Source organism: Prionailurus viverrinus, chromosome E1, assembly GCF_022837055.1.
Source record: "Prionailurus viverrinus isolate Anna chromosome E1, UM_Priviv_1.0, whole genome shotgun sequence".
NCBI lineage: Eukaryota > Metazoa > Chordata > Mammalia > Carnivora > Felidae > Prionailurus > Prionailurus viverrinus.
The window spans coordinates 15,603,685-15,616,986 of NC_062574.1; the positions used below are offsets into that span (position 1 = coordinate 15,603,685).

At 42.5% G+C, this 13,302-nt stretch overlaps 1 protein-coding gene across 2 annotated transcripts in view; it reads right to left on the bottom strand.

Annotated features, from left to right (window-relative positions):
- The window catches only part of VPS53 (VPS53 subunit of GARP complex), a 156,883-nt gene that overhangs the window by 40,873 nt on the left and 102,708 nt on the right, over positions 1 to 13,302 (bottom strand). For both annotated transcript variants that reach the window (XR_007146837.1, XM_047832644.1), the window contains exons 16-17: positions 9,554 to 9,636; positions 8,548 to 8,626 (exon numbers count right to left, since the gene is read on the bottom strand). Coding sequence is in view for 1 of the 2 variants with exons in the window: in XM_047832644.1 (XP_047688600.1) it covers positions 8,548 to 8,626; positions 9,554 to 9,636 (162 nt within the window). In the remaining variant the exon portion in view is untranslated. The remainder of the gene's footprint in view (positions 1 to 8,547; positions 8,627 to 9,553; positions 9,637 to 13,302) is intronic.

Sequence of the window (13,302 nt, forward strand, 5' to 3'; positions counted from 1 at the left end):
CTCTGTATGAGGCTGCACGAATGCAGGTGATGTGGCAGAGGTGATGGCGGTACAGAGGAAGAGGACACATGCGCCTTGACTCCGACGGGAAAACCAACAAGACCCAGAACAGAAAGTGGAGTAACAAAGGCTTTCGGAAGATAAATATATATTTTTCCTACTCACTGCTAGGCCAATGGGAAGGTGAATTTGTACAACCTTTTCTTAAATACAATTTGAAAGTATCTACCCAAAGTCTTAGCATTTTACATAGCTTTTGATCTCTGCAATTCCCTTTAAGGCAATTAATCTGAGGCTAATAATTACAAATGTTTAGAAGACACACACATGCGCACACACACACGCATTTATGAGGTTGTCCGTCGCCAGACTGTTTTTAAACGTGAATAATTGGAAAGAATGATCAAAATTGAGTTGATGACCTACATTTTAAGGGCAGGACTCCACTGGAATACTTAAAGTGAGGAAATGTGGAGTCTGCCAGTCCTGTGCAAGCCGCTAAGTGTGTGACCTGGGTAAGTTACCTAACCTACCTAACCTCTCCGAACCTCGGTTTTCTTGGCTATACAAATTGGGGTGATAATATCTGTAATCCATACAGTTGTTGGAAGATAACACGTTAAGTGCTCTTAACATAGTGCCTGTCAGGTATTAATTCCATGGTAAATGTTAACTGTTGCTATGGTTTTAACAATAAATACTCTGTCCTATGGAATACTATGCAATCACTAAAAATACAGTAGCTCTGGATTAAACAACACAGAAAACTATTAAAACCTGCTAAATGAGAAAAAAGTTATGAAGCTGTATATAAAGCATAAACTTCTATTTAAACACTATATGCATAAAGAGAAAGACTGACATAAATCTATTGGCTGGAATATGAATGACTTAAATTTTCTTCTTTTTAAAAATCTGTATTTTTTATACAATTGTTTATAATAAAGGTGATTTGCTTTGGTCATAATGAAAAAAGAAATCTTTCTTTTTTTAAATTTTTTTTTTTAACGTTTATTTATTTTTGAGACAGGGAGAGACAGCATGAACAGGGGAGGGTCAGAGAGAGAGGGAGACACAGAATCTGAACAGGCTCCAGGCTCTGAGCTGTCAGCACAGAGCCTGACGCGGGGCTCGAACTCACGGACCGCGAGATCATGACCTGAGCCCAAGTCGGATGCTTAACCGACTGAACCACCCAGGCGCCCCAAGAAATCTTTTATAAAAAAAGAAAGATGTGCTTTGATTGTTAAGTGGAAGGTGAGCTTCAGGATTTCTTAATGATGGAGTTCTGCGGGCCTCCTGTAATAGATCTACATTTTAATGACAGAGGAAAATGAGAACAGATTTGAGGACTGTTCTAGCTATTTCAAAATGTCTTTGGGGGATAGTAATGTAGCCTCCTAGATTAGCACACGTTCAGTCTTGAAACCTACTAGAAATTACATGCCAGACTGTAAGGAAATTTAACTTGTTCAGTTTCTTCTTTCTGTTTTTTTCTAAAACTACTATTAATGGGCAAAAGCTAAGTGTGCTTGGTTTTGGACCGAGAGTTAGATTCTTTCAACCAAGTGATGTGAGTAGCCCCAGGAAAAAGGACACCTCGAGGAGGGTACCATGGGACCAATGGTCTCTTTTTAAGGAAGCCATAGAATTTTTAAAGATCCTACTTGTAAAGCCTAATTACAATGGCTAATTGCTAAAGATTTATAGAATTTACATTCAAACAATGTATTTCTCCTAAAGCACTTCAAACAATTACCTTTTCAAAAACTGGGGAGACTTGGTTTTATTTCTGGCTTCACCGTTACAAGGCTACATGGCTTCGGGCATATTATGAAAAGGAAAGAAAACACACACACCAGAAAGACAATTCCTTCCTTTTCAGTGAGAAATATGCAAACCAGACTGGAACACCTGGGTTGGCTGCTCAGCCCATTTTCGTCCCCAGGAGGAAAGTCACAGTGTCGGATAGAGAAAAGCTGAAGACAGATATCCAACAGGGTGCCTGTGAATGCCTGAAGACTCGCGGTCAGGTAGGCATGACGATTTTCGTGAACCCAGCAGTCCTGGGCACACACTGACTTAGGGCCCTTCTACTATCAGGCAAGTTACTGAAGCTAATTTTGCTTCAGTTTCCACGTTTGCTCATTCTGTATGTATGGTGTAGTATAATCCAGCTGAGAGACAGACCTGAATTTGAACCCTGGCTCTCCTACATGCTAGCTAAGAGATCTGGGACAAGGGACTTAACTTCTTTGAGTCTCAGTTCCCTTATCTGTGAAAGAGAGGTACCTTATACATTTATTGTCAGAATTAAATGAGATACTGCATTTGGGTGCTGATTCCCGGTAAAGTGCTCCATGTAAATAACCACTTACTATTATCTCATAGAGCTCATCTAAGAAAATAATGCAACACAGGAGGGAAAAATGGTCTGAAATTTTGATGTAACTTATCCACATTACTGTAATCTCAAAATTATCGTTTCAGAGAGACCACTAAACTCTTACCATATTTTACTTCCTTCACACAGGCCCGGCCTGTTTTAGGCTGTTCCTGTGTATTTTCTACCAAACTTTGCCACTCTGTGTTTTCTTCTCCTTTTCCAGCAGCAGGGCTCTTGCCCACGCTTAGGGGGCGAACAGCTAGATGTGGGCATTTCCTATTTCTGACCTCCCTTCAACCAGCTCCAGGATGCTACTTGTTGGAAGTTAGGAGCCCTGCTATTGAGTACTATCAAGGAGCATCATACCTTCAACAGCACTTGTATGCGCCGAAAGGTTTCAGGGTCTCTGATCCTGCCATTTCCTAAAGAGACACTCTATGTCTACCGGCTCTGTCCAGCTAAGTCCGTTCAGTAGGGTTATCTGTGACTCACTTTGTCACCATTCTTTGGTCAAATGGGTGTCTACAAACTTTAGTTCTTTCTTCTTCTTGCCCTCTTTACCGTCAAAGGCATTTAGGGAATACTACTGTTAAGCTATGCCATGAAGATCCAAAAGTGAGCAAGACACAGCTCTCAAGTTGTTCAAAGCTTAACAGGGGAGACAGATATAAAAAGAATTGTATAACAGAGTAGAGAGATGGTCTAGGTACTGTGGTGCTTCACAGAGAAGGACACTGCGGGGAAGACAAAAATGGTGACATCGCAAGAGATCAAAATAGTCAAAACTATTGGAGGATCAAAACTTGGAGGATTCACACTTTCCGATTTTAAAGCTTGCTACAAAGCTGCAATAATTGGGGCACATGGGTGGCTTAGTTGGTTAAGCGTCCAACTTCGGCTCAGGTCATGATCTCACAGTTCATAAGTTCAAGCCCCCATCGGACTCTGTGCTGACAATGCGGAGCCTGCTTGGGATTTTGTCCCTCTCTCTCTCTCTCAAAAATAAGTAAACATTAAAAAAACCCTAAAAAAACAAAAACAAGAACAAAGCTGCAATATTCAAAACAGTGTGGTACTGGCATAAAGACAGACATAATGGATCTATGGAATATAATTGAAAGTCCAGAAATAAACCTGTACATCTGTGGTTAACTGATTCTTAACAAGAGTGTCAAGACCATCTAATGGGTAAAGAAAAGTCTTTTCAACAAATGGTACCGGGACAGCTATATATCTACATGCAAAGGAACAAAAGCTGAATCCTTACGTTACACCATATACAAAAATTAACTGAAAATGGATTAAGGGCCCAAATGTAAAGAGCTGAAGCTACAAAAAACTTGGAAGAAAATACAGGTGTAAATCTTTGTAATTCTGGATTAGGCAATGGTGTCTTGGATAGAACACCAAAAGCACAAGTATCAAAGGAAAAAATATAAAAACTGGACTTCAACAAAACTAAAAATTTTAGTGTTTCAAAGTACATAATCAAGAAACTGAGGGGCATCTGGGTGGCTTAGTCGGTTAAGTGTCTGACCTCAGTTCAGGTCATGGTCTCACAGTCCGTGAGTTCGAGGCCTGTGTCAGGCTCTGTGCTGACAGCTTGGAGCCTGGAGCCTGCCTCGGATTCTGTGTCTCCCTCTCTCTCAGCCCCTCCCCTGCTCACACTCTGTCTCTGTCTTTCTCTCTCAAAAATAAATAAATGTTACAAATAAATAAATAAATACAATAAAGAAAGTGAAAAGACAACCCACAGAAAAGGAGAAAATATTTGCAAATCATATATCTGATAAGGAGTGTAGTTATCCAGACTATAAACAGAAGTTTACAACTCAACAATAAAAAGACAACCCAGTTTAAAAATGGATGAAGGACTTGGACTGACATTTCTTCAAAAGAGATATACACATGTTCAACATCTTAGTCATCGGAGAAATGCAGATACAAACTGAAACCACAATGAGATAGAATGGCTATGTTAAAAATAAAGCATTGGTAAAGATACAGGCATTTTAGAACCCCTGACTGTTGCTGGTGGGAATGTAAAATGGTGCAGCTACTTGTGGAACACAGTTCGGCAGTTTCTCAAAATGTTAAGCACAGAGCTACCACATGATACAGCAGTTCCACTCCTAGGTATATATTCGAGAACTGAAAACATATCTATCCAAAAGCTTGTACGTGAATATTCATAGTATTATTCATAGAAGTTACAAAGTGGACACAACCCGGGGTGCCTGGGTGGCTCAGTCGGTTGAGCGTCCAACTCTTGATTTTGGCTCAGGTCATGATCTTGTGGTTCGTGAGATTGAGCCCAAGTTGGGCCCGGTGCTAATGGCATGGAGACTGCTTGAGATTCTTTCTCTCTCCCTCTTTCTGTTTCTCCCCCATTCTTGTGCATTCTCTCTCTCTCTCTCTCTCTCTCTCTCTCTCTCTCTCAAAATAAATAAATAGAACTTAAAAAAAAAAGCGCAAACAACCCAAATGTCTATCAACTGATGAATGGATAAACAAAATGTGGTCTAACTGCACAATGGAATAGTATTCAGCCATAAAAAGGAAGCCTGATACATGCTACCACATAGAGTAACACTGAAAACATTAGGCTATGTGAAGAAAGCCAGTCACAAATGGCCACATGTTGTATGATTCCATTTATGTGAAATGTCCAGATCAGGCAAATACAAAGACAGAAAGTAGATTAGTGGCTGCCAGGGAAATAAGAAGTGACTGCTAATGAGTAGGAGGTTTCTTTTTTTGGCGTGATGAAGATATTCTGGAGTTAGTGGCAGTGGTTGCACAGTCTTGGGAACATGCTAAGACCTACTGAATTATACATTTTTAAAATTTATTTTGTGATATTTACTTATTTTTGAGAGAGAGACAGAGCACAAGTGGGAAAGGGGCAGAGAGAGAGAGAGGGAGACACAGAATCCGAAACAAGCTCCAGGTTCTGAGCCGTCAGCACAGAGTCCAATGTGGGCTTGAACTCACGAACCGTGAGATCATGACCTGAGCCAAAGTTGGATGCTCAACCGACTGAGCCACCCAGGCGCCCCTGAATTATACATTTTAAAAGGGTGAATTCTGTGGTATGTGAATTATACCTTAATTTTTAAAAAGGGGGCAGACATTGGAACTAGATCTTAAAGGGTGCGCTCATTGGGCAGGCAATAATGGGAAGGGAATTCTAGGCAGAAAGAACAGAATGAGAAATGCATGGAAGCTGCCCCATCCCCGAAAAGTAACGCATCCGGGGAGCAGGAGTGGCTGAGTGGCTGGGAGGCTGGAGTACAGGTATATGCACAGGGGTGGCAGAATGAACAAGGCAGCGAAGGGACAAATAATGGAAGCTCTACCTGCTACCCAGGGGGTGCCTTCGACAAGAATGAGGTGTCTTCCCAGCCGAATAACAGAATTAAATTGCTTGGCTCCACCCATTTTGTCAAGCCTTCTTTCACCAACTCAGAATCCTCTAACTCCACTCCACTTTGGCAAGCCCAACACTCGTTTTCTCACTATTTATAAAATCCATTTCTTTACAGCATCAATTCTTCGAACTTTTCTCCCCACCAGGATAGACACCCCTTGAGGGCAGCCAATTTCCTGTTTCCGATCTTGACTACGGAAGCATGCGTGCAGAGTGCTCTGTGAAACTCCAAAGATGGGTAACGAGATTGGCAGTTTTGACAAAGTTCAGAGCTTTTCCTAACTTTATAAATCTTTACTCATATTGTCACCCTGTTTGGAATGCCCTCTTCATCGCAAATTCGTTCCAAATTTCACCATCTCTTGTGGTCTGTTTCAAATGCCACTTCCTTAGGAAGGCTTTCTTTGTTTCCCCACCTGATGTGAACAGAGAGATGAACTCTCTCCTCTTTTAAAGAGGGCACATTTTGTACTTCTCTCACATACTGATTTCCTCATACCTTTTTTGCTGTTACCTGGGCATTCCTCTCATCTCATACATCCCTTATCCCACACATTGCGGAATCTAAGCACCTTGGGATAAGGTCCTTGTCTTTCCCGGCCTTGTAACTCCCAGCACCGTGCTAGATAGAGTCTGAATTGAACTGTCCAACTAGCAGCAAAAACGGTGGAATCAGAGACAGAAATAAGCATGATCACAAAATAGAAGTTTGAAAAAAGATCCTGGAAGGAACTACACAAAACAGGATGGCAGGCACAAATAACAAAGAGTGTATGTTGAATCAATTTGTGACCACTCGGCTTGTTTGTATCTGGTCATTTTCATCACATGGATCTCATTTCCCTAGAACTCCAGAAGACTCAGACAAAGACCAATGGCTTCCCAGCTGCTGCGCTCCCTAGTCTGTGGTTTTCCTATGATATAAACAAAAGATTCTGGAGGTATGGTCTCTGTTAATATTTGCTGGTGTGGGTCTGGAGAGAAATGGGTGGTGGTCCGGGGCGGTGGGGGGGGGGGGGGGGGAAGTTTGAGGGAAATCCACTAATGAACTGACAGTTCATATAAGCAACACCTGGAGTGTTAAACCCCCCCTACAACTGTTATTTTACTGGGGGAAAAAATCCCCTCTTCCTTTGTTAAATGTAAAAATTCTTCCCCCAGCTGCATTCCAATCTAAAGTGTGTGGCAGTTCAGGGGAGATGGCAGCTGGAACAGATCAGATGCAGGGTACGGTGCATGTTCACCAGCAACTAGGGGATAATCAGAGCCCAAAGATGAATCTTCAGAGCCATATTCCTTTAAGAAAATGGGTTAGCCTCAATTTGCCTGCTCATGTTCTGCTCATAAACACTGAGAATACTGGAAATATACACGCACATCTGACTGGTGGAAAGCATCAGCTTTTTGAATAGAAACTTTGTGACATCAGCTATTCAGGACTCCCCACTCAGCTTCCTAAAACCCTGCAGCTTAAGTTTTGGTTTTCGTCCTACTTTCGTTAAATATTTACAATCTACTACAAACCCAAATTCAGACCAAATGTGTGCTTACACAACCTTGTGACATGGCCACTCCTCCCGACAAGAGCACCAACATCTACGGGCGCCAGGCCAGTCAGTCATTCTCATGTTCCGTCCTGACAACCCTGGGAGGCACAGAGCCGCATTTCACATACTTGAATTCATTTGGGCCCAGAGAGGTTAAGTCATTTGCTCAATGGCCCCAGAGAAAAAAATGAGAAGAGTTAGGTCCATCTGACTCCGAGGCCAGTGTTTTTTCCACTGTACTCTACTACTGGCCAGAAGGCTCCAGAGAAGTTCTTTCTTCAGAGTTTAAGAATGCTATAAGAGTTTGATAACTCGAGAACAGGCATTGGCAAACATTTTCTGTAAAGGGCCAGACAGGAAGTATTTTAGGCTTTTTGAGCTGTATAGTCTCATTACTTATTTACTAATTCATTACTTGCTTCTGCCACTATAACACAAAAGAACCCACAGATAATATATATGTGAATGGGCATGGCTGTGTTCCCATAAAACTTTATTTACAAAAACAGGCAATGGGTAAGATTTAGACTATAGGCTATAGTTTGCTGACCCCTGCTCTAGAAATTCTAGAGTGGACGGCATCATGTTATTTGGGTTAAAAATCAACAAAGAACTGCCCATTTACAACTTAACTAATCAACAAACAAGAGACTCTTCTAGATCCTATATGTCCAGGCACTTCAGGAATTTACATCCTTTTAGGAAGAAAAGACACAGACAAGTAAAAGGCAAATGGTAACATGAGGCAGCACGTGCTAAAGGAGGGAACTGAGGGCCCACGGCTGACTGATGGGCCACCATGACATTAGAAAACCAATGTCCACAAGCTGACCAAATAATCCTGTACTGATACCAGAGCTGAGAAAGAGCCAGAAGTTCCTGCCATAAGCACTAACAAAACCACCCATTCTGCTGAGACCACATGAACGTTTTCAGCATGTATCAGATGCTAAACAAAGACATCTCCTTTGGACTTACCAAACACACCCGCTCCCTGTCTCATTCTCAGAGAACAAGCAACTGACCTAAAGTACAAGATAAACTGATTTCCTAGAGGACTTCCATCCTCCTCCCTGCTGATACTTGAAGCAGTGAAGAACCTCAAGGAGCTACGGGCAAGGGCTGGCAGGAACCACCGGGGGTCCCTCTTGGAGGGCTAGAAGAGGCACTTCCCCAAACCTTACCTTGCTCATGGCAGTGAGGGCAGGGTCGCAGGCAGCATCGAGATCTTGAACCAACAACTGGATGCTGCTAGAGATGACACTGCAAGTCAAACACATCACTGTGGTCATGACTTTAAAAGACTAACTTTCTCAATTACCAACACGGCCCCTGCCAAATCTTTTAGGGACTTGTCTCAAAGTTAGATTCATCATTTCTTCAGAAGAACTCGAGCTTGATTTCAAAAGGGAACGGATGACAAGGAGGAACCTTTCAGCTCTTCATTCTTGCTCCGTGTCCTGGCCTCTATTTGGGTGTGTGCCCGCTGAGTCAGATCACAAAATTCCATGGCTAGTCCCCCTGATCACTCCATCCAGAATCCCTCTATTTGCCCCAAATGTTTAAATCAGAACTTGAAAAAAAAAAAAAAAAGTTGAGAAAAGGAGAGGAAATAACTTAGGAGGAGAATCTTGACTTTTCCTTGGTAAGTGCTTGATGTGCAGGCTGAAGCCTGGCCTGCCCCGGTCTTATTTACTGACCACAACAAATGAACTGCAGACCGTACTGGCAAAAGGACTACTTTGAGAAGGCTTTCCAGTTTGAACCTCTTGGACAGACAGCCTCCACCCCACCCCCACCCCCAGCTAAAGTCAAGATGCTCACATTTCCTGTTGGAAGACACTGCAGATAGGGCTGCCCTTTGTGGATTTGGGGCAGGCGGGGGGCAGACAGGAGGCCCTGGACTTGACCTTCCTACAAGGATGGCCAAGGGAGGACTTCTCTTTTTGTTATTGTCAGTAGTGCAACAGTAAAGGCCCCGTATGCTAAAAATGACTGCTCGTGAGGAGGCAGCGTGGGAGGCACCAACTTCTAATGCTTTTTCTTAGTGGCTACTGGAGAATCATCCTGATTCAACAGGAGGCCTGGGGGACCTCTGAAGTTCTGTAGTGGTAAGGCCGACAGCCCGAGACATTCTGCTTTGTGAGGGGTAAAGGGCAGGCCTTAAGCAAATATGTGCAAGGTACATACGTGCTGAATGTATCCATTTCTCCGGTCAGATTGATTCGTTCAGTCAGACTCACATCAACTTTTTCTTTGAGTTTTTCTTCTAGCTATTAACAATAAGAGAGAAAAACATGCTTAACGATTATCCAAAGGAGTGCTATAAATAAGAATACTTAACATGTACCGAGTTTGATGATTCAGTACAATTCCAGGCACTTTTCATGTACTGACTCATTTAATCCTCACAACCCGAGGAGGAAGATTCTATTATTATCTCATTTTACAGAAGAGAAAGTGGAGGTGTGACCTTCCCAAGACAGTACGAGGTAGGGCCACGAGTCAAACTTCCTCTAGAACCTGTGCCCTTTAGCACTGGGCTGCACTCGTTTCTTATGACACACTGACAATTCACTTCATTAATTTTAAAAAGACCCCGGTTTTTAGGCTCCTCCCTGCTCCATGAACTGCAGGCTTGCTCACCAGCACTGGAAGCCTCTGGTGGTAAGTGGCAGTAAAATCAGTGAAAGTATTCACTGAGAGCACTGCTATGGGCCACCCACTATGCGAAGGTGCGGGGGGGATACGCAGGTAAACAACAACAAAAAAAGCACAGGCTGCCCTCATCAGCCTACAGCCAAACACTGGCCATGCTCCCAACCGCCTCAAAGAAGAAGACAACTGACCGGGAATTGTAAACATCTCCAAGCATCCTGGGAACTGACTCATCTAGCACTCCCAAAGCTATTGAGTACACAAACTCTAATAATGAGTGTTTTGTCTTAAACTTAAAAATGCTCTTAGGGGTGTGTACATTAGTGTAACTTTCCGGAATGCAATTTATTTAAAAAGCAGAGATTTAAATACACACACTCTTTAAAACAGCAATTTCACACCTAGAGATATATTTCAATGAATAACGAGAATGATATAGAGAGATACGCGAGTATTCTTTGCAGCGTTCGTTAATTCAACCAAAACTTACAGAAAACCTGCTTTGTGCCAGGCTCTGTAACAGAGTGAGTTACTCAGTGAACAAAACAGGTAAGATCCTCTTTTCTTTTCTTTCCTTTTTTTTTTTTTTTTAAATGTTTACTTATATTAGAGAGAGACAGAGTGCGAGCAGGGGAAGGACAGAGAGGGAGGGAGACACAGAATCTGAAGCGGGCTCCAGGCTCTGAGCTGTCAGCATAGAGCCTGACATAGGGCTCAAACTCACGAACCGGGAAATCATGACCTGAGCCGCTGGACACGTAACTGACTGAGCCACCCAGGCACCCCAAGATCCTCTTTTCTTAAAGCATACACTCTGGTGGTCTTGCTTATGTTAGTGACAAGCTGGAAACAGTTCACATGTTTATAAGGGGTCAGTGGAGCAAATGACAGCGCAGGCTTACAACGCTTAAACTCTTCAGCGGCCTTTTTCTGTTACGCTGAAAATACAATCTAAACTTTCTAACTGTGATTTGGGTCCTCTCTGGCTCTCCGGCCCACTTCTGGCTTTCCCCTTGCCTGCTTGGCCTCACTTACTCTGATGGCTTAAGGTTCTGGAACGCACCAAGTCTCTCCCCCTCAGGGCCTTTACACTTCACACTTTCCGCTTCCTCTCCCTGAAACAGCCTTGCTCACCCCTCCTAACCAGGCTCCTTGCTTTGCCACCCCCACCTCCCAACCCTTCCTCACTCCTCCCCTGGCAGTCCCCCTCCCAACCCTTGGTGTCAGCTTCAATGCCAGCTCCCCTCAGAGAGGCCTTCCTTGAGCAGCTACTTGAGTAAGCAACTCCCTAACTAGTACTCACCACAAGACTGAAGTTACATTGTGGCTTATTATTATCATCTTGGTTTCTCTGTTAGTTCTAAGTTCCCTTACGGTAAGAAACCATCTACTTTGTTCACTTCTGTTAATTAACACCAAATACCATGCCTGGTACATAGTAAGCGCTTCATAAAGATCTCTTGGATGAGTGAAAGCAACACTCTATGCAGGCGTTAAGTGTAAAAGGGTTACAATTAATGAGCCAATAGTGAGACATTATTGGCATTGTTTTCCAAGTTTTATTTTTGAATTCTTCACTACTTAGATCTTTTTTTTTTTTTAAGTTTATCTATTTTGAGAGACTGGAGGGGGGGTGGAGAGAGAGAGAGAGGGAATGTATGTGAGGGAGGGAGGGCCAGAGAGAGAGGGAGAGAGAGAAGCCCAAGCAGGCTCTGCACTGTCAGCGCAGAGCCTGATGCAGGGCTTGTACTAACAAACCGTGAGATCATGACCTGAACTAAACTCGAGTCAGACACTTAACCAGGCGCCCTGCACCACTTGGATTCCTGTCTCTAAGGTATCTCCTTCCATTTCTTCTTGCCTTCTTCCTGCCATTTTTTTCTAAGGAAACTGGATTGTCTGCTCTGTAGTTTTCCCACAGTTTGGATTTTGTTGATTGTAGCCACAGGGTATTAATTAACATGTTCCTTGTTCCTTGTATTTTCTTTGAATTGTAGTTTCATGTAGAAGCTTAATCAGATTCAGGTTCTTTTTTTCCTTCTCTTCTTTTTTAGAAAACTACTTCATGATGGTGTTGTGTATTTCTATCAGCAGATACACGATGTTCGCTTGTCTCTGTTTTTGTGATGTCAGCAGCCATTGACAGTCAATGCCTAGATCCATTATTTCATTAGGAGGTATAAAAGAATGACATTCTAATTCATTTCTTCTTCACTTATTAGCTAGACTTCTGCTATAAAGAGATACCTCCCATTGTCAATGATTTCATTATCCTGAAGTCTAAGTTAAATAGGAAAGACAGGATAAGAACTTTCTCTGTACCAGTTTTCAATTCACACCAGTGGTTCCTTAGTGTGTTCGAAGGTGGTAAGTAAACTTAAAACAAAACAAAACAAAACAAATCATCGTAACCACATGGATTTAAACACATCTGATGTTTTCAATGCACTGCCGTTAACTTCTCATTGATGCTTCTACAACCCACCTTTGACCAGCAGAGTGTATTCAGGCAGGCTCCTGCATTAGTTTCTTAGGGCTGCTTGAACAAATTACTACAAACCTGGTGGCTCAGAACAGACATTTATTCTCTCAGTTCCAGAGGCCGCAAGTCCAAAGTCAAGGTGTTGGCAGAGCAGGTTCCTTCCGGAGGTTCTGAGGGAGAAACTATCCCATGCCTCTTTTCTATCTTCTGGTTGCTGGAAATCCTTGGTGTTCCTTGGCTTGTAGACGTATCTCCCCAATCTCTGCCTCTGTCTTCATGTGGCTTTCTTGCCTGTGTCTTTGTTAGACCTTCCTCTCCTTTCTAAGGATGCCAGTCATTGGATTTAGGGTTCCTAAATGCAAAATAATCTCTTCTTCAGATCCTTACTTAATTATAGCTTCAAAGACCCTATTTCCAAATAGGGTCACATTCACAGGTACTGGTAGTTAGGACTTGCACACATCTTTCTGTACAATAAGCCCATTATGGCTCCTAAATCCTTTTGAAAGGACTCTCACAGTCTCTGATCTTTTTCTTGCTTTTTGTACAACACGATGCTCCAGGCTCATCTTGTACATTTTGTGTCCCAGACCTGGAATTACTCATTTCTGCCGGAATCTCTGGTTTCTTTTAGGGGAAAATAGTATTTAGAGATCACAATATAGGTGCTAAGAATGTACTGACTTTTATAATCAATAAAAATAATTTTTTATAAATAACAAAAAAAATTGGCTACATCTATCATGAGTCGTCAAAATGGTCTTTGGTCCACTAGTACTTCTAGAACCTTTAAGAATAT